Source organism: Peromyscus californicus, unplaced genomic scaffold, assembly GCF_007827085.1.
Source record: "Peromyscus californicus insignis strain IS unplaced genomic scaffold, ASM782708v3 Scaffold_20__1_contigs__length_68692818, whole genome shotgun sequence".
In the NCBI taxonomy this organism is placed as follows: Eukaryota; Metazoa; Chordata; class Mammalia; order Rodentia; family Cricetidae; genus Peromyscus; species Peromyscus californicus.
In genome coordinates this window covers 62457266-62482148 of record NW_026294503.1, presented here as the reverse complement: position 1 = coordinate 62482148, position 24883 = coordinate 62457266, and the positions used below count along the sequence as shown (strand labels likewise).

The 24883-nt window shown below is 56.5% G+C and overlaps 1 protein-coding gene and 1 long non-coding RNA gene across 8 annotated transcripts in view; one reads left to right on the top strand and one right to left on the bottom strand.

The window, feature by feature from the left end:
* LOC128117020 (uncharacterized) overlaps positions 1–2578 on the bottom strand; it is a 7223-nt gene extending 4645 nt beyond the window's left edge. For all 5 annotated transcript variants that reach the window (XR_008220680.1, XR_008220679.1, XR_008220681.1 and 2 more), the window contains exons 1-3: positions 2462–2578; positions 1816–2005; positions 48–136 (exon numbers count right to left, since the gene is read on the bottom strand). This is a non-coding gene — a long non-coding RNA (uncharacterized LOC128117020). The remainder of the gene's footprint in view (positions 1–47; positions 137–1815; positions 2006–2461) is intronic.
* On the top strand, positions 1918–24883 carry Rapgef3 (Rap guanine nucleotide exchange factor 3). 3 transcript variants are annotated; one of them, XM_052748795.1, is made up of 28 exons: positions 1918–2024; positions 2469–2681; positions 8182–8235; positions 8319–8425; positions 8591–8712; positions 8891–9059; positions 9644–9728; positions 10516–10576; positions 10665–10741; positions 10916–11062; positions 11398–11510; positions 11765–11853; positions 12104–12182; positions 12385–12544; positions 12627–12709; positions 13279–13318; positions 15654–15735; positions 16051–16197; positions 18756–18853; positions 19243–19368; positions 19451–19632; positions 19891–19981; positions 20096–20146; positions 21071–21158; positions 21517–21581; positions 22609–22663; positions 22759–22830; positions 24217–24883. In XM_052748795.1, the coding sequence occupies exons 1-28, from the start codon at positions 2019–2021 to the stop codon at positions 24333–24335; spliced, it is 2781 nt and encodes a 926-aa protein (XP_052604755.1). In that variant the 5' UTR covers positions 1918–2018; the 3' UTR covers positions 24336–24883. The 3 variants fall into 3 exon arrangements, with proteins under 3 accessions (XP_052604755.1, XP_052604757.1, XP_052604756.1); XM_052748797.1 differs by lacking the exon at positions 1918–2024 and adding an exon at positions 2169–2290; XM_052748796.1 differs by lacking the exons at positions 1918–2024; positions 2469–2681 and adding an exon at positions 4178–4422.

The following is a 24883-nucleotide window of genomic DNA, read 5'->3' as shown; positions in this document are numbered from 1 at the left end:
CCGGCCCTGGCTGCCACACACACTGTCTCTTCTCACACCCTTCGTACCTGCTCACAAGGCATTGCGGTCTAGAGAATGACAATATGGTGAGAGAGCATACGCAGGACATCCTGGGGCTGAAGCAGAGCCAGACAGCCTGGATAGGATTGCCAGTGGATAGGAAACAGAGCCAGGAGCATGGTTAGATCGACAGGTAAGCAAGTGTCCTACCTCCTCTCACAACGCCTTTTCCCTCCTGCCCTAAGTGGGGCAACCGGAACAGGAAAGAGGGAATTTCCTACTCCACAGTCAGTTTCAGGGAACTCTTTTGCAAGACCTTCTAGGCATCCTGAGTGGCACCATGGAACCCCCAAACCCTAACTCTTTCCCCGAAGTGCTACCCATTTCCTATCCTTTTAGGCCAAGTGTCCAAGCCGTTCTCTAAGTTCTAGGAACTTGAGTTGTGGGCTGGACTCCTTCCCAAGTTCCCTTCTTTGCTCAGAGAAGCACGGAAATTTTCACTAGTGTGTCTCAAAGGGTGGGCACCACAGATGACCTGAAAATGTTTGTCCAAGGTACAGGTTTTTTGTTTCATGTCAGTAAGATGGAATCAGAATTTGAGGAGTTAAAACGTACATGCACATACACCCCAGGGAGAGAAAAACTGTTGAGAGACACACACACACTAAAATTCAGGTTTTTAATGATGATTAAAATTCTTACATCAAGAAATCAGTTCTGGGTGGAAATGGGCTTATATGCTGGATTTAGCCCCCACCCCTCCCCCAGATTTAATGGCAGTGGGGAAGGAGAAGAGAAGGGGCGAGGGGAGAATCCTAGAACGCTGGGGGCGGGACCCGCGCCTTCTTCTAAACCCTCCTTAATGTCCTGAGCAATTGCCAGGCGCCATGGAAATCGCTGTCCCAGGTCACATTCTCTGTCCACTCAGAAGCAGGCGTGAGTGAGACGAAGTGCCCGTCATCTGTGTGTCGGTGGAAGTGAGCCCCAGGGGGTGTGGAGCCTCTGCCTTTACCTAGCCCGGCATAGGGGAGCACTGGGGGGGGGGGGGCGGTGAGAGGCGTGGCCCTCTGAAGTCCACAAATCCAAAGCCTGGCCAATCCTTGCATCCACGCGACCCTCTCTCCATCTGGAACGCGGTCCCTCCCCTCCAGCCTCAACTTCCCAACCCGCAAGATCGGGAGGGCAGAGGTGGGAAGCCAGGCAGCGGGATTCCCCACAGGAAGGCTGCCTAGTTCCAACCCCGAGCTGCCGGAGACCCTGAACCCAAACGGGAGGCCGGACGCCCCTGGCCAGGAAGCAGCCCCAGCCCGGATTTCCCTCTCGGGTGGGGCGGCCATGACTCACTCCCTCCCCCTTCCCTGGTTTCCTTGTTTGCATTTCTCCTCCTGGCCACGTGGCGGCGGGTGCAGCCTTCACCGGCCCCTAACCCCGCACCGGGGCTGCGACAGGGGCATCCACCCGAAGGCACTTCCTACCCGCTGGGGCTTCGGGTCCGGAGCCCTGAACCCACTGACGTAGTCCCGGCTAGGGACTCCATCAGCTGTGGGTCCGGCCCCTTCCCCGATGTCCACCCCTACCGTAAAGCCTGTGCCTGTTCCCCGCCCCCTCGGCTGGTCCCGGGGAGGGGAAGGGGCGGGCAGCGCCGGGGGTGTGACAGCTCCCGCCCGGATCAGTGCCAGCTGCAGCTTCGCTTGAACGCCCTGTGCCAGCTGGCTCTTACATCTGGGACGGAGGCGGAGGCTCGACGTTCTTAGTCTTTGGGGAGGGGTGGGGGTTCCCCCACGCCCCCCACCCCACCCCCAGCCCTCTACTCACCCAGGACGAGCCCCTCTGCCTAGCCCGGCATCTTGCTGCTCCGGACGACCTGTCCTGCTGGGAACTGGCCCTTCGCTGCGGCCTGGGTGTCGCTGGCACCGACACCCCTCCAGGATTCCCGGGCAGAGCTGCGCTGGAGCGCGCCAGGGATCCTCCAACCTCTTGCTAAGAGCGTGCACCGCTGTGTGAGCTGGAGAAGAAACATGAAGGTGGGTAAGGTGGGGCCGGGGTTAGGGCCAAGGAAAGCTGCTGGAAAGGGCGGGAGAGGAAGCCGACACGTGGGGGAGTTTGGGTGGGAGAGGGTGGCGGGGAGGAGAGTTTGAGGCAAAGCTGCTTCTGGGGAGCTAGCTGGTGTGCGTACAGCCTCAAGCCGGGAGAGGTGGACATGCCTGCAGGACACGGGCAGTGAGGCGGGGCAGAATTCCAGCGAGACTGAGAAGGGCCCCATCTTTGTGAGCCAGCTGGAGACCCCTAGGTGCGCCAAGCCAGCAGGACCCGGGGCAGGTCTTCCTGTCCCTCCCCCCGGCTCCTGGCAGGCTTGCCGCACCTCCGCCTGACCAGTCCAAGTCCAGAGGACGCTAAGCCTGGGCTTGGCAGTGTGGAGGTTCGGCTCCTCCAGCCGACGGCTGTCGACTTTTCTCCTCACCTCACAGGTCAGCTGGCCAGGTGAGAACCACTGGCAGGTGGGCCCGGCTGTGGTGGAGAGCCCGGCGGTGGGGACACCGCAGGTGGGAAGTCTCCCTGACGTGGTCCCGGAGGGCACGCTGCTCGATATGGTGCTGAAGAGAATGCACCGTCCCCGGTGCTGCTCCTACCAGCTGGTGTTCGAGCACAGGCGGCCCAGCTGCATCCAGGGACTTCGCTGGGTGAGTACCCTCCATCGGCCAGGCTGAACCAGGGCTGGAAGAGGAGGCTGGGCTGCAGTGCTGGGGGGCCAGCCAGCTTGCTGCAGGCGTGCAGAGGAAAACGTTTGGGTAGATAGAAGGCAGGGTAGCTTGGTGACCGTATGTGTGGCTGATCACGTAACTGGAGCCTGTGTGTCTGTGGGTAGGGTGCCCGGTGTGTGAGGTGCTGGGCTGCCCCCCAGTAGGGCTTTATCGTTTATCCATCGCCTCCGTGTGCCAGGCATTGACTTACGTGCTGTGAGTTCTGTCTGTGTGGCAGTGGGAGATGTGCGGCCAGGTCAAGTGGGGGTAAAATTAGCTTGGTTACTGTTCTTGACACATCACCGTGGCAACGGTCTCCTTTAGTGAACAATTGAACTGGACTGAATCTGTTTTTTTTTTCCCCCCTCTCTCTCCTGGGGTGAGGCATTTGTGTGGATAAAGCTTGGCACCTGGCCACCACGGGGACTGAAGAGGTTTCGGAGTGGCTAATGACTGCCTAAGGAAGGGGATGGGAAGGAGAGGGACTAGTGGGGGCGGGATGGGGTGGGGTGGTAGGAGCCAGTCTTGAGAGATAATCTCTTCTCTCTTCGAGCCACCAGGCTTGACAGTCCTATCTGCATGCTGTGTATACCCGTGTGTGGGTGGTGTGTGTGTGTGTGTGTGTGTGTGTAGGGGGCAGAGGGTACTGAACTTAGTGAAGGCTTGAGAGAGGGCAGGAGTGACTTACAAACTTGGAAGGGTCCTCTCTCACCAGCAAGTCCCTTTGAGTAGCAAAACCATCACCTCCTTTTCCTACCTCGTCCAAACACTGTTTCCATTTTTAATAAAGGGGCAGGGGCTGGGTTGAGAGAGCCCCAGGTGGGTCTAGAGGAGGAGCCCCTCTGCACTGGAGGTGACTCTCTACTTGCCCTTCTCTCCCTGGGTTTTTCTAAGAGGGTGGGGGGGGGCTGGCTCTACCCCACATCCCCACGCAGGCTCTGGGCCACCGTGGTAGTTCCTGCTGGTTTCCAGCCGCCTGCAACCCTCCCTCCGGCCTTCCCCTTCAGGCTATAATTACTTGTGCATTTCCTGTCCCCTTCCCAGCTTGGAGAAGCTAGGTAGGAGATGGGAGAAGGTCAGTTACCAGGACAATGAGGTCGCTGGGGAATCTCTTGGGATCCAAAGTCAGGGAGAGGGTGGAGGAAGTCGCCGGCCAGTCTCCTAACTCCCCTAAGACTTCAGAAAGGAAGGAGGAGCTTGCATGGGAAGCTGGAAACATAAAAGTGGGGGGCTGCTGGAGTGTAAACGGGGTCAAAGGTCCAGAGACAAGGCCCACCTCTGCCATGTGTGGGGGCGAGTGGGGGAGGGCTGATAACTAAAGTGTTTAGGTTTTTAGGGCTAGAGACCACTGTCCCCCAGCTCTCTATCATGCTCATTCCTGGGGGGTGGAGTGAGGTGGGACCAGTCTATCGTGCCTGTGTTTAGGAGCTCTCTGGCCTCCTTCCAGGCTGCACCCCTTGACTCTCTTAAGGCTCCTTTGGCTCATGAAGTGTTCCCGTAAGGGAACAAGCCCTATCAGGGTGTGTGCATGTCCAGGGTGAAGAAGGTGAGCCCAGAGCCCAGGAAGACAGGGCTGGGCTGTTCAGGCTACACCCACCTCTTTAGAAAGCCCAGGAGAAAGTGGGTTAGCCTTCTGAAGTCGAGTTCATCAGAGACCAGGACAAGAGGGGATGAAAGCCAGGTACATATAGCAGCGCGGGGGGAGGGGGGGGAATGGGAGTGGGGAGGGGGAGGGGGTGGAGGTGGGGGGGGCTCTCAAGTAGTTGCAGAAAGGACTTACCAACTACGGCCCCATGTTGATACAGCATGGGGTGAAAAACACTCTGGAAAAACGTGAGGGAGAGGTGAAGTCTTGTATTATATATGAGAGCAGGAGAAAGAGCGTGACCTTGGGTGAGCCCCACAGCCCCGGGCAAGCTTGGAATGATTCTATTCATATGGCAGTTTGGGGCGGGGGAGTAGCTTTATCCCCAAAACAAATCCATCCGAATAATGACGGTGGCTAAGAGTCACACTCCTTGTGTCCCGTGCCCTGTACCAGCTACATCTTGGTCCCATTAAATATACTCAGCAGCCTGGTGGGATCAATGCCAATGGTTTCATCTTACAGATGGGAAAAGGAAGCACAGAGAGGTCAGGCAGCAGGAGAAGGGCTGCACAGCTGCCGAGTGGCCGAGCTGGGCTTCGTACCCAAGATCTCCCTGCAGAATAGCTTTGACTTCCCCGTCTGTGTCCCTGCTCCTTGCACAACCTGGCCTAGGACCTTAGCCGGGGCCAAAGGAACTGGTCTGGTGGGTCTCCACGCTGTCTGGCTCCCTGACTGACTGTCCCTCCAGCCAAGCTCTGATTCTTAGTGACAGGGAAGGAAGGTGGGGCAGGCATCAGACTACTGTCAGCAGCCCCTTTCCCACCTCGAATCCTCCCTGCCCTCAGCTGAGAAGCATTGGTAGGTGAGGGCCGAGGGTCACCACTTGACCCACACCAGCCATTTACTTTCCAACCGTGAACCTCAAAATGATACTCAAGGGTCATGAGATCAAGACCAGGGCCAGCCATAGCCCGTCTGTCAAGGCAGTGGGTACACATAAGAAGTGAGAAAGCTGGACTACTGCATTAACGTTTGCCAAGCAGTTACCGTGAGGCAGGCGCCATTCCATGGCCTTGAGATTATTAGCCTCTTTCAATAATATGATAATAACTCTCTGGGGGTAGGTTTCCCCTTCTCAGACAAGAAGCTGGTCCATAGAGAGCTTAAGTCGGCATAAGGTCACGCACCCCCTGGCTGTCGTTCCGAAAGCAGCATTTGAACCCAGGCATCTGGCTCCGGAGGCCACACAGGTGCCCACTGCCGCTGCTCATTAACGGTCCCCTCCCTGCCCATTCCCAAGGTCCCCATCCGCAGGAGCATTGTAGGGGCACGGGAAGGCTGTGGTAACAAGCGCGTCCCGAGGGCTGAATGCCTCTGCTCTTTCTGTGGCTGTGACCTGCCCTGGGGGAGGACAGGGGTGCAACTCTTGAGAGGGGAGGGCTGCTGCCGAAAGCGTGGGCTGTGGAGTCAGACAGGCTCTGGTGTGAATGCTGTTTGCCACCTGTTAGGGTGGCTTATGTAACCTTTCTCTGGCTGTGAACTAGAATACAAACACCTCCTTCACACGGCGACAACATCTAGAATCTTCCCTTTCTAGGCAACTGTGTGACCCTAGGCAGTGAGTTTGACGCTCAGGGCTTCAGCTCTCTTCAGCGAGATCAAATGCCTTGTGGTTGTGTTCTCAAGCTACTGCGCTCTGACTCCCATGCCCATCCCTTGGGGTAGGGCAGGAAGTGACCAGCTTGGTCATGTGGCCTCTGAGGTCAGGATAATTCCAGGAAGGGTGGGCTAGGGATGCAGCTCACCCTAGAGAAGAGCGCTTGCTTAGCGGGCTGGGAGCCCTGTGTGGTGGCGAATCCCGATATCCTAGCACCGAGGAAGTGAGGCAAGATGATCAGATGTTCAAGGTCATCCTCAGCTGCTTAGTGACTTCAGCCTGGGCTGCAAGCAACCTTGCCTCCAAAACAAAACATCAAAAACCAGAGGCTGCGGAGATGGTTCTGTGGATAAGCATTTGCTGATCTTGCAGAGGCCCTGCGTTTGGTCCCTGGTAACACGTCAGGCAGCTCACAACTCCCTGTAACACCAGTTCCAGGGAATCCGACACCCTCTTCTGACTTCTATGAGCACACACGTGAGCACGCGCATGTGCACACACACACACACACACACACACACACACACACACAAATCTAACAACGGTAATAACAGAGTTCACACTAGAGCCTGAACTGTGGGCACCAATGGGAGCTGGGGCAGGAACTAGGGTGACTCGGGCATTTTGACATGAATAACAAGAAGTCATTAGCACTCGGGCACTGTTTGTTCCAACACAGGGCCTGGCTGGATAGCATTCCTGCCCTTCTTCCCTTCCTGGCTCCTCCTCCTCCTCATTTCCTGTCCTTAAGTCTCTAGGGCTGTGTGTCTGGCACTGGCTTGGGCCCGATGACCCGGGCAGGGATACCCTTGGGACACCTAGTGACTTCCGCCAAATACTGGACTAGGCACACATGCCAGACCTCTAGACCTCTGCCGGGGTATAGTGACAAAATGCTTGTGCCTAAGACCTGCTGGGCTCGGGGAGAGGACTTGGATGCCAGCTCCCAGCCAATGCTTTTCCAGGTCCTTGAGTGCAGGCAGGTGTGGTGGGTGGAATGGGACTGGTAAGGAGATCATTTGGGTGGGAGCTCCGGTTTAGCCAAGGCTGGCTGGCAGTCCTGCACGTGCATGGCTGCCTTACGTGGGGTACTTGAATTCACCTCAAGACTTGTTTCCCTGTAAGTCACAAGGAAGCAGACCGTCTCTGCTCTGCCTACCGCACCTAGGATGGGGTGCTATCAGGGAGGTGGATGTGCTCTGTGAGCTGTCAGGGGTGCTTTGGGAGGGCTTGTAGAGAGTAGGGCAGCCTACCCAGAGCTGTTCATAAACTCTCCGTATTCAGATGGTTGGAAAAGAGGGTTGTGAAGGGGCCTTCATGGCTGATATGCCAGGGCACAGGTGTCCTGGAGTCCCTGGTAGTGACATTGCTCCCAAGAGCCTTGTTAACCGATGTTTCTATGGTAAACCAGTCTTATGGGCTGCCAAGGCCTTACCCTCCCTTACGGGGCTGTGGCTTGCAGTATCTCGTAGAAACAAGCCTCCCAGGCGCAGCCTCACCTGTGCCTCATTGAATAACCAAAGCTGACATGTGCACAGCCGTACGCCTGGCAATGGTTTAACATGCGATCTGTGTCGGCTCCTGGGGGCCTTCCAAAAGCTCAGGAGTTGCTTGGGTTCGCACCTCAGAGATTCCATACATAGAGATTTTGTTCAGGGTCACTCCGTTAGTACAGAGCCTGGCTCCAGGGTTTGTGTTTTCATTCACTGAATCCCAGCCCTACAGAGGGCCCTGTGGCTGGGCACAGACCTGAGCTTAGAGTCAAGCCTGCAGTCCCAGCTGGGAGCTGGTGTTCCCGGGCCTCCCAAGATGTCCGTGCCCTGGTCTCTCATGAATCTTGTATCCTGTCTTCCCACTTCCTCTAGCTCCACTCCAACCAACCCCACACAGGGCCTGTGTGCTTGGTAGCCTGAGCATGTGGGGACCCCGCCGGGTGAGCAGCGTGGATCTTGGGGGGCCTCACCTGCAGCACACCGGTGTGGGAAAAAATTATCTTCTGAGAGGGGCATCGGCATGGGGAACAGGTGGTGTCTTGCACACAGGGCGAGCAACACGTGTTTACTTATGGCATAAAGACTGCAAGGCTGCATTGGGGCCAAGACTTGGGCAGGGGCAGTAGTGAGTAGGCCAGGGAAGGGTCCCACACTTCGCTGAAGGCCTTCCACTGACCGGCAAACTCTCCCTACCACCCTCAGACACCACTTACCAACAGTGAGGAGTCCCTGGACTTCAGTGTGAGCCTGGAGCAGGTATGAGCACCGGAAAGCGGGGCTGGGAGTGGGCAACAGGCTGCAGGCCTCAGTTTGCCCTGACCTCCCTCGCTTCATCCCAGGCCACCACAGAGCGTGTGCTCAAGGCAGGGAAACTCCTGCACCGCCATCTCCTGGCCACCTACCCTACCCTCATCCGAGACAGAAAATACCATCTCCGACTATATCGGTGAGTGGCAGTGGGGGTCGGCTTTCCTTCCCTGCTCTCCTCCAGGCACTGGGGCCCAGCCCTGCTTTGTGGGGGAAGAACTGGGATTGGGCCCGGATGGTGACTTTGGATGGAGATCCCTCTCACCCCCACTTCGATCCTCTGGCCTCCTTCTATTTCCCACAGACAGTGCTGCTCTGGCCGGGAGCTGGTGGATGGGATCTTGGCTCTGGGGCTTGGCGTCCATTCACGGAGCCAAGCTGTGGGCATCTGCCAGGTGTTGCTGGATGAGGGTGCCCTTTGCCATGGTGAGCTGAGCTCAGATTGGGCACTAGGGCTGGGTGGGGGTAGGGGGAGGGCTGACCTGAGGACTGGACTCCGTTGGGAGCTGTGGAGGGGCTTAAGGCATTGTGACGGTGTTAGTCGGAAGTCTGATACCTGGCCTAATTTTCTCTTCTCTGCCATGCCTGGGCCTTGGCTCCCCAGTAAAACATGACTGGACCTTCCAGGACCGAGATGCCCAATTCTACAGGTTCCCTGGACCAGAGCCAGAGCCTGCAGGAACTCATGATGTGGAAGAGGAGCTTGTTGAGGCAACAGCCCTGCTCTCGCAGCGAGGGCCCGATGCCTTACTCACTGTGGCACTCCGGAAGCCGTGAGTGGAGAGCCCTGCCCTCTGCCCCCACGCTCACACAGCCTTCAGTTAGACCTCAGAGGCTCTCAGATTCATTTGGAGGAAAGGACCTAGGCAGGGGTAGAAACCCTGCTCAGCTCTCAGTCGGCCTTGGACTTGTCATGTGATCTTAGCCCCCACATCCCAGACCATTTCTCCTTCTATTCCTGAGGGTGTTGAGCCAGAGGGTCTGAAGACCCTCCCCACTGGCAGAGGGTGTGGATTTTGGATGGAGGCAGGTCAGGGTTCACCTTCTAGCCGCACCAGCTACTCACTGGGTGACCTTGGGCCTCTTCAGCCAGCTTCCTCTTCTGTCAAGTGAAGATAATATGCCCATGTCATAGTTGTGAGCATGGAATGAAATAATGCGTGAAAGGTGCTCAGCAGGGTGCCTGGTACCCGGGGCTCACCCACAATGCCTGTTATTAACAGTGGATTGACTGATAGTTGTGGAGTCGCCATCTGGCTCCAGGCCCCAGGCCCCAGGCCCAGCAGGCAGGCGGGCAGGCGGTGTGGCTCCTCTCTGGCTCTGGCCCCAGTTCTCAGGGCTCCCTCTGCTCCTGCAGCCCAGGTCAGCGAACAGATGAAGAACTGGACCTCATCTTCGAGGAGCTGCTGCACATCAAGGCGGTGGCCCACCTCTCCAACTCCGTCAGTACACACAGCAGGCTTGCCCTTCAGCTAGGCCGCTTCCTCCAGGAGCCCTGGAGCTGCTACTGCTAAATGGGGGCTGGGGGTGGGGAGAGCGGTCCCCCCCCCTTTTGTCTGTGGTGTGAAGATTTCCATCTAATTTCTTTTTTAAATTCCTTTTTTGGGAGGGCGGGTGGGGGGGTGCATTTGAGACAGGGTTTCTCTGTGTAACAGCTCTGGCTGTCCTGGAACTTGTAGACCAGGCTGGCTTCAAACTCACAGAGTGCTGGGATAACAGGCTGTTCCAGGGGAGCCACACAGCCTGGCTTCCTTTTCTTTTTCTTTCTTTTTTTTTTTTTAAATTATGGTTTAAAAATTTATTTTATTGTTTTATATGTATGGACATTTTGCCCACATGTTACGTCTGTATACAACATGCATGCCTGGTGCCTGTGGAGTCTAGAAAAGGGCATTGGCTCCCCTGGAACTGACTGGTTACAGATGGTTGTGCGCGGATGTGGATACTGGGAATCGAACACGGGTCCTCTGGAAGAGCAGCCAGTGCTCTTAACCACTGAGCTATCGCTCCAGGCTTTCTACCTAATTCTCACCGTTAGCCCTCAGACTAAATATTTTCCCACTTCTCTTGGCCATTTCTTTCCCTTACTTTGTCTCTGCCACATCCCGAGGCCAGCCAGCCTGGCCATGGCTGTATCCTCCAGTGCTTTGTCCCTGGATTTACCCTCTGGGCTTGTCTTTCTCTCCCCCCCAGGTTGACCGCTATTGACATTCCTTTTTCCACCCCTAGGTGAAGCGGGAATTAGCTGCTGTTCTGCTCTTCGAACCACACAGCAAGGCAGGGACTGTGTGTAAGTCGGGTCAGCCACAGGGTCAGGAGCCACGGGGCAGTGGTGGGTGACAAGAGAGGACAACGTATCTGATCCATGCTTCTGTCAGTGTTTAGCCAGGGGGACAAAGGCACCTCGTGGTACATTATCTGGAAGGGATCTGTCAATGTGGTGACCCACGGCAAGGTGAGTTCTCCCTCCAGCCCGCCACGGTCCCCTGGAGTGTCGATGCTCTCCGATTCATGTCCCCATGGACATTCCTTTGGATAGTCCCAAGGCCGCTGATCCCACACATGTGTCTGAGTCTGTCCCAGCAAGGGCTGGTGGTAAGGGTAGGTTGTGACTGAGTCCTGGCTTCAGGGGCTGGTGACCACATTGCACGAGGGAGATGACTTTGGACAGCTGGCTCTGGTGAACGATGCACCTCGGGCAGCCACCATCATCCTCAGAGAAAACAACTGTCACTTTCTGCGTGTGGACAAGCAGGACTTCAACCGCATCATCAAGGTGCCATAGAGTGGCAGGGTAGGAAGGGTGGGGGTGATGAGGATGTGGTGTGGTGGGGGGCAGAGTCATTGGTGTCTGAGACTGGTGTAAGCAGACTTAGGGTCTGGCTGGGAGTGGACACCCTCAGTTTGGTGTGAGTGTCCAGGGACTGGTGGGTTGCAGAGGGTGGGGTTTGGGTCTGTGGAGGGGCTGAGGCCGGGAAGTCTGGTAAAGGTGGGTCTACAGAAGCACCGAGGGTCCTTAGGAGCCTGTAGGGCTCAGGGTTTGGAAGGGAGGTGGTACAGAAAGTTTAGAGGAGCTTAGGGCATCGAGCGCCCGTGTGGCCCCTTCTCCAGGATGTGGAAGCAAAAACCATGAGGCTGGAAGAGCATGGCAAAGTGGTGTTGGTTCTGGAGAGGAGCTCTCAGGGCACTGGCCCTTCCCGCCCCCCAACCCCAGGCAGGAACCGGTAACAAGCCCTCCGTATCTCTCCCTACACAGCTCCACACTTACATACCTCTCCCACTTCCAGCCTTTGCTCCTTTCCCACGCCGTGTTCCTGTCCTCTGGCCCTCTGGGGGTGGGAGGATGTATCGGTGCCCGCTCTCCAAGATGGACTAGGGCGGGCATATCAGGAGGCATATGGGATCAACTATTGATGTCTGTGTGGAAAGGAGCGATGATGGAAGGGCACGTGCTATAGATGGACTGGTTTTCCTCCAGGTATACAGTGATGTCTGGCACCCCAGAGAAGATCCTAGAACTCCTGTTGGAAGCCATGCGACCAGATTCCAGTGCTCATGACCCAACAGGTCAGAAGACACTACCTGTTCTCTGAGTCATCAGGAGGTCATTGCGTCCTGACCTCATCAGGGGCTGGATTGGTCCATATGGGCAGTTGGCAGGAAGTGCTCTTGGCCTAGGTGGAGGACACTGTCATAAGGGCTGGGCATTCCTTTGCTGGCTTGTGCGGGACTTGGGGACATGTGCTCCAGCTGCTCATATAGCTGGGCTATGACTTGGCTTCTGAAGTCCCTGCCCATCCCTAACCCTGCCCAACAGAGACATTCCTCAGTGACTTCCTGCTGACCCACAGTGTCTTCATGCCCAGCACCCAGCTCTTCACTGCCCTCCTGCACCAATATCCTTCGAGCCCCAGGGTGATGTGGGCAGGGGATGGGCTGGTGTGTGGAGGTGAGGGAAGGAGTCCCTACCAAAGTGACTGCTGTGACCCTTTCCTGGTGCCCTGCACATGCCTGGTCCAGTCGGGCCCTGCCCCTCCTCGGCTCAGGTGTGGCGGGCGGCCTCGGTGGCTTGGTGTAATTCCCTTGACCGGCGCCCACCTTCCATGTGGAGCCAGCAGAGCCTGCTGGAGGCAGCGAGCAGGAACGGAGCACCTACGTCTGTAACAAGAGGCAGCAGATTCTGCGGCTAGTCAGCCGGTGGGTGGCCCTGTACGGCCCCATGCTCCACTCAGACCCCGTGGCCACCAGCTTCCTCCAGGTACCTGGGAGTGCAGCTGGGCTGGCTGGGGTGCCCGTGAAGATGCCAGCCATCCCAAGGGCTAACTCTCAGCCTTTCACAGAAACTCTCAGACCTGGTGAGCAGGGATGCCCGACTTAGCAACTTGCTGAGAGAACAGTGGCCAGAGAGGCGGCGGCACCACAGGTGACCCTCTGACTGCTGTCTGTCCCCTTTGGGCAGCACAGGCTGAGCGGCTGGCACTGGTCCATCCAGGGCTTTCGTCTAGGCTGCTTGCCTTATGCCAGGCATTCTTGTCAGCCCCCATTCTGTCTCCACACACGGTGCAGCCATTCATTTGCTCATGCTATACGCTGACTGCCTCTGCATTCTCACATCTTCCGTGACCAGTTGCTATGGACTACGGTACCGATTTCCACCCGCCCTGCCCATCAACTCCTTTGAATTTACCTTGCTTCCCCCAGACATCTGTGGGGGTACCTGGGGTGCAAGGGCAAGAGCTCATTCAGAGCCCCGGAACCCGTGTCTCCCTCCTGCTTCCCCGCTCCCTCCTGGTCTCCGGAAATCACAGAAGCCAATCCAGGTCTTAGGCGCATCTTGCCCCCTGCTCTGTGTACACGCCTCACCACATCCCTTGGAGCTACTGGGGAGGGCAAGATGGGACCCAGACCGCTGTGGCTCCTGACCCTGAGAGGTGTCCTGCCTGCAGCGGTTCTCAGTGACCCTCTCACCCCCTCTCTCACTCCTCTCGGCAGGTTGGAGAACGGCTGTGGGAATGCATCTCCTCAGACCAAGGTGCTTGCCCTGACTCTTGTTTCTCCCTCTGCCTGGCTCAGCTTCTTCCCTCTGCCCCTCCTGCCCCCCCCTCCTGCCCCCCTCCTGCCTCCACACCCAGAGGGTCCTTGACCCGTGACGGGTGCACCAGGGCAGGTCCTGTTCGAGAGCTACGAGCTTAAGGGGACACCTTCACACACCCCCCTCCCAGGGACTTTTATTCCTTTGGGAGGTGATCCATGCCTGCAGTTGTAGCTGGGAGATGAGACAGGTGGCTGGGTTCACCCGAGACCCCAGGGTTTCTGGTGGGTGGTATTGTAGGAACTTGGCTGGTATGATGAGGCCTGTCCCAGGGGTCCAGGTGGCCAGCCCACTCCCAGCTGGGGCTGGGGAGGGATGCGTAGTGACTGGAGCTAAGATTTGGTTGAAGAGTAGGGAGAGAACGGGCTAGGAAGAAGGTAGGATGAGGTGGTCATGGGGATGATGCGTTGGAGGAGAACTCAGAGGCGGTACCTTGGTTTCAGCCAGCCCCGCCAACCGGAGGCTCTCACTGGTTCCTTCCTGCTACAGTCAAAGCTGGCCTCATCTCAGGACCCAATTTGCGTTTAGCCTTCTGCATGGGCCTTTCTTTGGTTACCCCTTTACCTTTCTAGATCCTTCTTGCTCTGAACAGAGTGTGTGTTCCTGTGAGGTCCTCCCTTCCCATCTGGAGCATCCCCAGGTGTCCTCTTACCTGGTGGCCTCTTTCCTTTGTTTGCTAAGGGACCTTGACTGTTGCCTTAAACTTCTTATACCCGGGGTGCCCTCATCCTGCCAGTTACTCTTCTTCCTTTCTGCTCTTCTGAGACCAGGCTCCTCCCCACACCCCAGAACTTGCGTGTGTTGTACGTTCCTGCCTGTCACATCCCTTCAGGATGTCAGGTTGGGGAGGAGGGGGCCCCTACTTGTTTTACACACCGACTGTGGCTGACACTCAGGAATCAATGTTAGTCACCCAGCATGTCAAACCCTACACTAGGTGCTGGGTGATGTGGCCTGTGGGTTCACAGGCACCAGTGGGCCAGAGCTGTGAAACAGTCTCCCAGTGTGTGAAGTCCCAATGTGTGAAGTGGGCGGAGCCTGAGAAGGCCTGAGGAGAAGAGCCTACTTACTGACTTACCATGAGGGCTTAGAGAAGTGTCCCAGGAGCTGAGCTGAGGACAAAGAGGGGCCCCAGGGCAGCACTGGAGGAGGAGAGGAGGCGAGAGGGGCTGGCAGGGGCCAGAGTGTCTCCTCCCAGGGTCCCAGCTATGAACCGTTGAGAGGCTGGAAGGGACAGTGATGACTTCTGTCCTTGGCTCAGTGTGGCTCTGCTCAGGTGGGTTAGAGGAAGTGAGGGGCTGCCCCTGAGGGGTGGGGTGAGTTTAGAGGTAGTGAACTATTGTAGCAGTAAAGAGATCACCCTGGGTGGGAGAGAGGGCACTGGGGACCCATTTGCATGAAGAACCCAGAAGGGACTGACAAGCTCTGGGGAGTGAGGAGGAGCCTGAGCCCGGAGTAGCAGAAAGAAAAAAGCAGTGAAGGCAGGATGAGGGGACCCCTGGGTGCAAGAAGTCTGGGGCATGAGTCAGGGATGCGGATGTAACTTTAAGGCCAGGGTCCTGGTGAACCCAGCACAGGTGGTAGCATTTTGAGCATTGTCCGTGATCAGGTGGCACTCGTGGGGACTCTGAGGAAGCTGTCTGTCTAGGAAAGGGCAGGGAGCAGGGGACCAGCTCCATTTAGAGGCATCGAGAAAGTATCAGATTTGGAGAGAGTGTTGAGGCTGAATGAGCTCATGTTAGGACTGCCCATCACGGAGGCTATCCCTGCCCGCTCTGTTGGGCAGTTCTTGAGGGACAAGGGCACAGAGCGAGCACAGCACATTTCTAGCCCTGTAGCGGTTGCTGTGTGGCCTTTGGCACATTACTTAACTTCTCTGAGCCTCGTTTATCACATCCATAAAATTGAGGATTAAAAATACTTTCCTGCAAGAACTGCTGTGACTATTTTGGTGCCCAGAACAATGCCCACTTTGTAGCAAATGCTGAGGGAAGGAAAGGAGAAACTGGGCCCAGGCATTTTTATCCCAGAACAGCTCTGGCCCTGTTTATGGAGGTGGCTGAACCCCCCCCCCCCGCTTTACCCCCAGTGGATGACTGGCCTGCAGTTGACCTCTGTGTCTCCTGGCTCCCTGCCCTCCCTGGACTCAGATTCCAGCAAAGCCCCTTGGCCGTAGGATGCTCTGGGGTCCCTGCTGGCGGTGACAAAGGCCCTCCCTGTCCCTTCCCTGTTTGTTGTCTCTGGATTCTGGAGCCTGGTCCTTTTTCCCTCCCAGGCCCGGAACGCACCTGTTTGGCTTCCCGGCCAGGAGGAACCCCCCACAAGCAGCACCGGTGCCATCCGAGTCGGGGACAAAGGTGGGTGACTGAGCAAGCATTGACTGCCGCCGGCAGCATTGTGGACGGTCCGTCTCCTTTGCCCGGCTGTTGCTGCCCCCGGGCCAGGGGAGGATGAGGTCTTCCTCAGGGCCTTTGTTATAGCTACCAAGCGGGTGGGTGGGCCCCCTGTGCTCCTTCCCTAGGCCCAGGGCTCCCCACAGGGCCTTTCTACCGGCCTAGGAGACTTCTCCTTTTCTGGCCTGTGGGAATCCTACTGCTGGTCTATGGTCCTGCTCCTTATGGGGTGGGGAGACCGGGGCACCGGCTTCCAGCTCAGCCCTTCCTCCTCTCCAGTCCCCTACGACATCTGCAGACCCGACCACTCGGTGCTGGCCCTGCAGCTGCCTGTGACAGCCTCCGTGAGAGAAGTGATGGCCGCTCTGGCCCATGAGGACCCCTGGACCAAGGGGCAGGTGCTGGTGAAGGTCAATTCCGCAGGCGGTGAGTTGCGTCTCTGGATCGGCTCTCCGCCCTGGGAGGGCGCCCTCAGCTCCACACCCGCACCCTTGAATTCAGACCGTTATGTTCATGCCCTGCACGGGTGGTAGGATGACCACATCTCCTCCGGCTGCTCCAGGAGCAATGCTCAAGGCCCAGCCGGTTCTCTCACTGGCTGTGAGTCCCCGGGCAGGGTGCGTGAGCTCTCTGAGCTCATCACCTGGAAAGCGCAGACGATGAGGTGCTGTGCCGCTTGGAGCTTTGAGAGAACTAAAGGAGGAAAGAGTTTAGCTGGTGTCTGATGTGTGTTGCTCTCGTGTACTCATGTATTCCTAGTCGTGAGCTCTCAAGAGGGAATTTTACTCTGTTTCTCAACCGTGGAAACCAGAGCTCAAGAGAATTCGGCGTGTTCCCCGAGCTAATGGTGTTAGTCAGCATGTGTCTAGCCTTTGGTTTTAGGGAACCCTCATTCATTAAGTCATTCAGCAGATTTCCTAGTTTGCTTTCTGCTTTTTTGTGGTAAAGAGCATGATCAAAAGAAATCCAGGGAGGCAAACGTACATTTCATCTTACAGCTTAGCCCATTGTGAAGGGAAGTCGGGGAAGAAAATTAAGGCAGGAACCAAAGAAGAGGCCACGGAGGGGCGCTGCTCACTGGCCTGCTCTCCATGCCTTGCTTAGCCTGCTTTCTTATAGAACCCAGGGCCACCTGCCCAGGGTCGCACTGCTCACAGTGGGCTGGGTCCTCCCAGATCAGTCATTAATCAAGAAAATGCCCTGACAGACTTGCTCCAGGCCAGTCAGACAGAGGCATATTCTCAAACGAGGTTCCCTCTTCCAAGAGGAACCTAGCGTGTGTCAAGTTGACGAACTAACCAACATAGCAAACATTTTTAAAATTGGTTTCTTTTTTATAATTTTATTTTTATTCTGTATGTATGGGTGTTTTGCCTAAATGTATGGTCTGTGCACCACCATGTGTTTGAGTCCCATGAAAGTCAGAAGAGGGTTTGGATCTCCTGACACTGGAGTTATGGACAGTTGTGAGTCACCAAGTGGGTGCTGGGAATCGAACCCAGGTCCTCTGGAAGAGCAACCAGTGTGTTTAACCACTGAGCCTCCTCTTCAGCCCCCACAGCAAACTTTTTTTTCCCCCAAGACAGGGTTTCTCTGTGTAGTTTTGTTGCCTGTCCTGAATCTCTATAGACCAGGCTGGCCTCGAACTCACAAAGATCCACCTGGCTCTGCCTCCCGAGTGCTGGGGTTAAAGGCGTGTGCCACCACCGCCCGGCTCCCACAGCAAACATTTTTGAGGGTCATCTGTGTAGCAGCAATGTGTTAGGTGCTAGGATTACTGTAGAAACTATGACAGATCAGCTGGACGGTAACCACATAGATTGGATTCCCAGAGCTATGTGACGATTCCAATTTAACCTTTACCCAGATGAGGGACCCTGGGCCTCTATGAGTCTCCATTTCCTTGTCTGTCCAGTGAGCACTATCCCTGTACTATTACGAGAGATTGCTGTAGCTGTTAACCTACAGACACCCACCCATAAGGCATGTAAGCCAGAGTCTAGCGCATCTCTGCCTAGACTACCATCTAAGTTATCAGGACCTGCTTTCGGAGAATTTGGTATGTTAAAAAGCCACCGTTATCCTTGAATAGTGTAGCCTGGGCCTGATGGCCGGAGCCCAGCACTCAGGAACTGGGGTCCTCAGGGAACTGTGGCAGGGGTGGTGAGGCAGAAAGCCCCCTCCCTTCAGGAGCGAGCAGAAACTGGAGCACACCTGTGTGCTCAGCTCTGGGAAGCACTGCCCTCTGGTGGTCACCTGGTGAGTTACCGCTGGCCAGAGTCCTCGTTTATTGAGACCCTATGTGGCCGTCATTTTCAGACCACAGATGGACACCTATGCCAGTGACCAGTGCTCTATTACAGATCTCCCCAAGTGTACATTTGCTTATAAATTCCATATAAAAATCACATCATCGACATGTGATCATAAAGCTACACACAAACTAGAAATGCACAACAGGTGAGAACATGATTAATTAAATAGATGACCGACTTCTCTGGACACACGGGTGGTCTGGTATGCCGTACTCTGGAAGCCACTGGCCTCGAACTCACAGAGATCCACCTTGATCTTGGAGATCAAGGAGACTTGAAGACTCAAAGTTTTGTCCAGTTCACAGCTGATGGAAAGTAACACCAAGAGGTGTATAGGGCGTTTCCTAATTGTCAGAGGGCTTTTCTCTGTGCATCTTTTACTTGAAGCAGCCATGCTTCTAAAAGTGACCCAGGAAGTAGCTGGGGTGGGTCCCACTGTCTTCAATTGATGAAGGAAGAAACTGAGGGTCGGGGAGGTTGAAGCCTCACCCAAGACTGGCCAGTCTCTGGCGCTGCAGGCAGCGTCGAGGTGTGCGCATGCGCACCTGCGTGTTTAGCGGCTCCTCCGCCACGGCAGAAGAGGACTCTTGGATAAGCAGGGGCCTGCAGCTGGTCCCTGGCCTCCCTCCCAACCACCTTCCCTCAGCACTGCCCCTGTTGCCTTCACAGATGTCGTTGGCCTGCAGCCAGATGCCCGCGGCGTGGCCACATCGCTGGGCCTCAACGAGCGGCTCTTTGTTGTTAACCCACAGGAAGTGCATGAGCTGGTAGGGACGGGCGGGTTGCCAGAGCCTGGGGAGCTCTGGGAGGCAGGGTGGGTGCAGGGGGAGGGACACAGAGGAGAGAGGGAGGTGTTTGGCTCTGGCTGCTACTGTGTCTGCGCAGGGAAGGAGAGGGAGGGGCGGCCTCAGCATCTGTGGGGAGTCCAAGAGGGGAAAGGGGGCTACCCTAACTCCAGACCCCTAGGGGCTCAAGCTGGCCTTCCAGCATGAGGGAGTCGTCAGAACAGTGACCCCTCAGGAGAGCCCATTTTCCAGGGGTCAAAGACCCAAGAAGCCCCTCCTCTTCGAGTGCCCCGTCTGTCCACTGTCCCTCTGACCACAGGCAGATCCTTTGTCCCAGGTCCTTCCCGTGTCTGAGCTCTCTTCCCCTGCAGACCCCACACCCTGAGCAGCTGGGGCCCACTCTGGGTTCTTCTGAGATGCTGGACCTAGTGAGTGCCAAGGACCTGGCCGGCCAGCTGACAGACCATGACTGGAACCTCTTCAATAAGATCCACCAGGTGCAGGAGAGGTAGGGCCGAGGAGGGGGGTGTGGGCAGGACACCAGGCCTAGCAGGCTGACCTGGGCTCTGCCCCATCCAGGTGGAGCTGATCCATTATGTCCTGGGCCCCCAGCACCTGAGGGATGTCACCACCGCGAACCTGGAGCGCTTCATGCGCCGCTTCAACGAGCTGCAGTACTGGGTGGCCACGGAGCTCTGCCTCTGCCCTGTCCCTGGCCCCCGGGCGCAGCTGCTCCGGAAGTTCATCAAGCTGGCAGCCCAGTGAGTGCCCGTTGGGACAATGGATGTGTGGAGATGACGGGGTACAGAGGGATAATGGGACGTGTGGAAACAGTGGGGTGTGCTGCCAGCCCTGTGGCCACCCTTTCTTCACCCCCCTTCCCTGTCCACTGTGTTGCCCAATCTTCCTTCTCTTTGTCCCTGGGTCCCCAGAGCTTGCCGCCTAACCCACCCACCCTGCAAGGCAGCACTGGGGATATGACTGTTTCCTCTGAGGGTGTCTGGGTCTTGTGCTCACAGCCTCAAGGAGCAGAAGAATCTCAACTCATTCTTTGCGGTCATGTTTGGCCTCAGCAACTCTGCCATCAGCCGCCTGGCCCACACCTGGGAGGTAGGTGCCCAGGAGGATCCAGTGCCAAGGCCAGGCCTCTGCCCTCCTAGGGGATGTCTAGGGTGGCTCTCTCTTCCCAGCCACGGCCTCTCCTCACCTGTCTTGTCTTTACAGCGTCTGCCCCATAAAGTACGGAAGCTGTACTCCGCCTTGGAGAGGCTGCTGGTAAGTGCTGGGCCCATTTCTGCCATCTCTGGACACCGGCTCTTGGCCTTTCATGGCTTTCAGCGCCCACCTAGAGCCTGGATCCCTCTGGCCTGTGGTTGTGGAAGCTGGCTAAGGGTATGCGGCATAGTGATGGGGGCCTTGTGGTATACCGTACCCCTTGGTATTCACATAGGGGACATTTGTCCTGGATATGAGACCATGGCCCAGGGATGTCCTGGGTCTGAGATTTGGGGGGGGGGTGGGGTTAGAGAATGCCAAACTCTCGCTGCTCCACCCAGGGGTTCAGGCTGATGGCCAAGCTTGACAGCAAAGACAGGATGGTGGTCTCACGTTCCTTGACGTTGTGAGCAGGAGACCCACTGTCTGTCAGGTGGGAGGGTGTCACTGGCTCCTCCAGGACCCTCACAGGGCCTGCAGGCCAAACTTGTAAGACTTTTAAAAGTGAGGAATGAGTCAGCGGCTGGGGCTCCTGGAACTTTTGAAGGTTTTGTAGAGTCTAGAGAGAAGAGCACCAAGGTGTTTTCAGCCTCCGGAGTTCTTAAGAGAACTAGTCACCTCATGGGATCCAAACGGTTCAGGGGATCACACCCACCAGAGAGACAGAGAGGCTGAGAGAGGTTTCCCAGAAACCTTGAGACCTCTGTGACTAATTACCGTGAAGATTCCCTGGAGCTATTTGGAACTTAGAAAACCAGTTCATGTCCCTCTTTGGCCTACCACAGACCCTGTCTCAGTGAGATCCTGTAGGACGGGAGGCTGGCCTGGAGCCTCTCCAATGTGGCCTGGGACCCGGGAGAGGCTGGGTCTGCGGTGGGCCATCATGAGCAGGACTCCCTCAGGGCAGCTCTCTCTCCTCCCAGGACCCCTCATGGAACCACCGAGTGTACCGATTGGCACTCACCAAGCTCTCTCTCCTCCCAGGACCCCTCGTGGAACCACCGAGCATACCGATTGGCACTCACCAAGCTCTCCCCTCCGGCCATCCCCTTCATGCCCCTGCTACTCAAAGGTAGGGCCCGTGCTCTCCTCTCAAAGGTAGGGCCCGTGCTCTCCTCTCTGCCTCGTCCCTGGCCTCATTTCCACATCCCCTCAACACTCCCTGGGGATGACAGGTGAAGGGCTGACATGCAGGGGCCACTGAGCTAAATTAGGAGTTGACAAGCGGAAAGAAGAGTTAGGACGGGGACATGGTAGGGGCTGCGTGGAGGGCCGGGATCTCAGGGAGCTGTGATGGCTCAGAGGCCGCCGGAGGCCTGGGATGTGGGTGTGACCGGCCCTGGTGGTCTCTGTGGTTGGCTCCTTGCCTTTCCTGGGATGCAGGAGAGGAAGGAGTTTGGGGAGCTGTAAGCAAAGTCATTCCCTTGCAGACATGACCTTCATCCACGAGGGGAACCACACGCTCGTAGAGAACCTCATCAACTTTGAGAAGATGGTGAGTTCAGCAGAGCGGGCTGCCACCTCCAGTGTGGGTTGGCAAAGACTGGCAGTTGCCCGGGAGGGGTCAGGGGTGAGAGTCAGCTGATAGAATCTGAACCCAGGTGTGCACGCAAGTGACCCCAGTACACAGGAGGCTGAGGCAGGAGGATTCTGAGTTTAAGAACAACCTGGGCTATAGAGAGACCCCTTGTTTAAAAAAAATTAGAACAGAGCCGGGCGGTGGTGGCGCACGCCTTTAATCCCAGCACTCGGGAGGCAGAGCCAGGTGGATCTCTGTGAGTTCGAGGCCAGCCTGGGCTACCAAGTGAGTTCCAGGAAAGGCGCAAAGCTACACAGAGAAACCCTGTCTCGAAAAAAAACAACAACAACAAAAAATTAGAACAGAATATTTATTGATAAATCGCTCCTGCCTTATTCCAATGCACAAGGGAGGGTCTGCCTTCTATTGGAGCTACTGGGTAAACAGTCTCAAACGTCACACTGTTTAATAAGCGTCCCTTCTAACCCTTATCTCCCAGTCTTCCCTAATCTCTATCTTCCATCTGCTGCCTAGTTCCTATTGAGCATCTGGGCATGCTGGGTTCAAGCGCCCTTACGTAACCTTGTCTTTTGTAGATTCCCTAGTCCCCGGAACATGGTTCAAAGGGGACTTGACACCCAGCTTCCCATACGCAGGCCAGGCTGTGGGCTCACAGGCCAGGCTGTGGGCTCACAGGCCAGGCTCTGGCTCACAGACCAGGCTCTGGGCTCACAGGCCAGGCTCTGGGCTCACAGGCCAGGCTCTGGGCTCACAGGCCAGGCTCTGGGCTCACAGGCCAGGCTCTGGGCTCACAGGCCAGGCTCTGGGCTCACAGGCCAGGCTCTGGCTCACAGGCCAGGCTCGGGCTCACAGGCCAGGCTCTGGCTCACAGGCCAGGCTCTGGGCTCACAGGCCAGGCTCTGGGCTCACAGGCCAGGCTCTGGGCTCACAGGCCAGGCTCTGGGCTCACAGGCCAGGTCTCATGTCTTTGTGTTGCCCACAGCGAATGATGGCCAGAGCTGTCCGGATGCTCCACCGCTGCCGGAGTCACAGCACTGGTAAGAGGTGGTCCCCCTGGGTAGGAGTCCCTCGGTGATCCCAGGGAGGCTCAGCATGGCCACCTCCCTGACTTGGCCCCTTTCACCCTGCCCAGTGCCTCTGTCACCGCTCAGAAGTCGAGTTTCCCACATCCACGAGGACAGTCAGGCGTCAAGGATCTCCACATGTAAGTGATGGAACAGGCGTACTGGCAGCAGTTGGCCTAGCCAGGGACTTATGTACAGTCCGTTGTTACCTGTAGGGCACAGATGCCCCTGCTAGCCCAAGAGGAAATTAGTGACGGAGGTGGAGCTTGGGTGCTAACTCCAGTCTACGTATTTATCTGATATGAGTTCTGTGTGGTTAAGGAATAGTCGTAACATAGGGTTCGGATCACGACACCCATCCTGTGTTCACAGATGCGTTCGTGCTGATAATAAATCGAGCCTTTGGCTCAGTCCACGTGGGAGAACACAGACGATAACTTGGTTCTCCACTGCCCTCGGCCTCTCTCCCCACAGCTGCCACTATTGAGTTACTCACTCTGTCTTTTATTTTATACTTTGTTTATTGATCGACTGATTGATACTTGAGACAGTCTTTACCTCATAGCCCAAGCCCGGGATTCCAAGCTTGTGCCGTATCCTGTGGTTTTTGTTGTGGTTTTGTTGTTTAAATAGCCTTATCTCATACCCACATGCTTCATACATAGTACAATAAACATTTTTTCAGGTTTTATTTTTATTTTATTTATGTATGTATGCACATGTACAGGTGTGTAGGGATGGATGCACACATGTAGTGTGTTGTGGTCAGAGGACAGCCTTGGGTGTTGCTCCTCAGGCACCCACCCTCTCTTTCTTGTGAGGCAAGCTCTCTCACTGGCCTGGAACTTACCAAGTAGTCTAGGCTGGCTGACTGGCCTCCGAGCTCTGCTTACTTCTACCTCACCAGCGTTGGAATCCTAGGTGCTTGCTGGTTCTCCGGTTTGGCCTCGGGTCTTCATCCTTCCAAGACAAGCAGTCCACACCCTGAACTATCCCCCTAGACTTTGTTTATTTTTTGGCTTTTTTGAGCCAAAGTCTTTGCAGGCCTGGAGCTTGCTGTGTAGCCCAGGCTGGCTTCAAACTCATAAAGATCGCCTTGCCTCTGCCTCCTGGGTTCTGGAGGAAAGGCGTGCGCCACTATGCTCGGCCATTTTTGTTGCTGTTGTTTTTAAACAGGGCCTGGAACTCTCCATCCTCCTGCCTCAGCTTCTGAAGCTCCGGGATTGTAAACATGCACCCCCCACATCCAGCCTGTTTTAGTTCCTTTTGAACTAGAGAAGGGGTACTCTGCTGAGATCTTGAGGGGGGTGTGTGTGTCTTCTTTCTTCAGACTTCGCAACCACTGCCGTCCCGCATCTGGTGGAGAGAGATGCAGGGACAGCCATGGGGGAGGGGCTCGTGTTAAACGATGCAGAGCAGGGAGTGGAGGCGCCAAGAGCCGAGGCTGCTCCCTGGAGAGGGCAAGGGTGGGTTTGTTTGCTGAAGTGGCGGTGGTACCCCCCCCTGATGGCTCTCCTTTCCTCCAGGCTCTGAGCAGTCCCTGAGCACCCGGAGTCCAGCGAGCACCTGGGCTTATGTCCAGCAGCTGAAGGTCATTGACAACCAGCGGGAACTGTCCCGCCTCTCCCGGGAGCTGGAGCCGTGAGGGGGGACTAGGCGGAGCAGGCACGTCTCTCAGAGAAAGCCAGAGCCTGTGGGGCCCCGAGAGGTCCAGAGGCCAGCCACAGCTGGGCAGGGCTCTCCATGGATCGGACTCAAGGCCCTGGAGTGGGCAGTGTAGAGGCAGCTGTCCCCTGTGATGACTGTCGGCGAAGGAGATCTTTGATGTGGAACTGAGCTGGCCACAAGGCCAAGGAAAAGGGGACATTTGAGGCCCTGGCGTGGGTGGGAGAGCCGGGAGGTTGGGGACTCTGTGGTTCCATAGAGAGCTCTCCTGCCAGGCTTTTTGCACATCTGTACGTGCAGCTGTGCCGCCCAGTGGTCGCCAGGGCCCCGCGCTTGTTTTTCCACAGGGGTCAGAGGGCTCACATCTGTATGATGTGTGTGCACTGGGCGGGACCTTGCCCGGGAGAGGGTGGGGAGTTCTGCTTTTCTCTCCACACATCTGAGATAAACAGCTGGGTGTAGGCAGGGCGGTTGCCTAGAGGGGTGGTCCCTGTGGAGCTGTATTGTTCCCATAAATTAACAAAGATG

What these genes read in the sequence shown, in the direction of transcription:
- Rapgef3 (XM_052748795.1), top strand. An exon ending in GCCTGGCCCACACCTGGGAG is followed by an intron (nt 19,982 to 20,095) that starts GTAGGTGCCCAG and finishes TTGTCTTTACAG; the next exon opens with CGTCTGCCCCATAAAGTACG. An exon ending in GGCGTCAAGGATCTCCACAT is followed by an intron (nt 22,831 to 24,216) that starts GTAAGTGATGGA and finishes CCTTTCCTCCAG; the next exon opens with GCTCTGAGCAGTCCCTGAGC.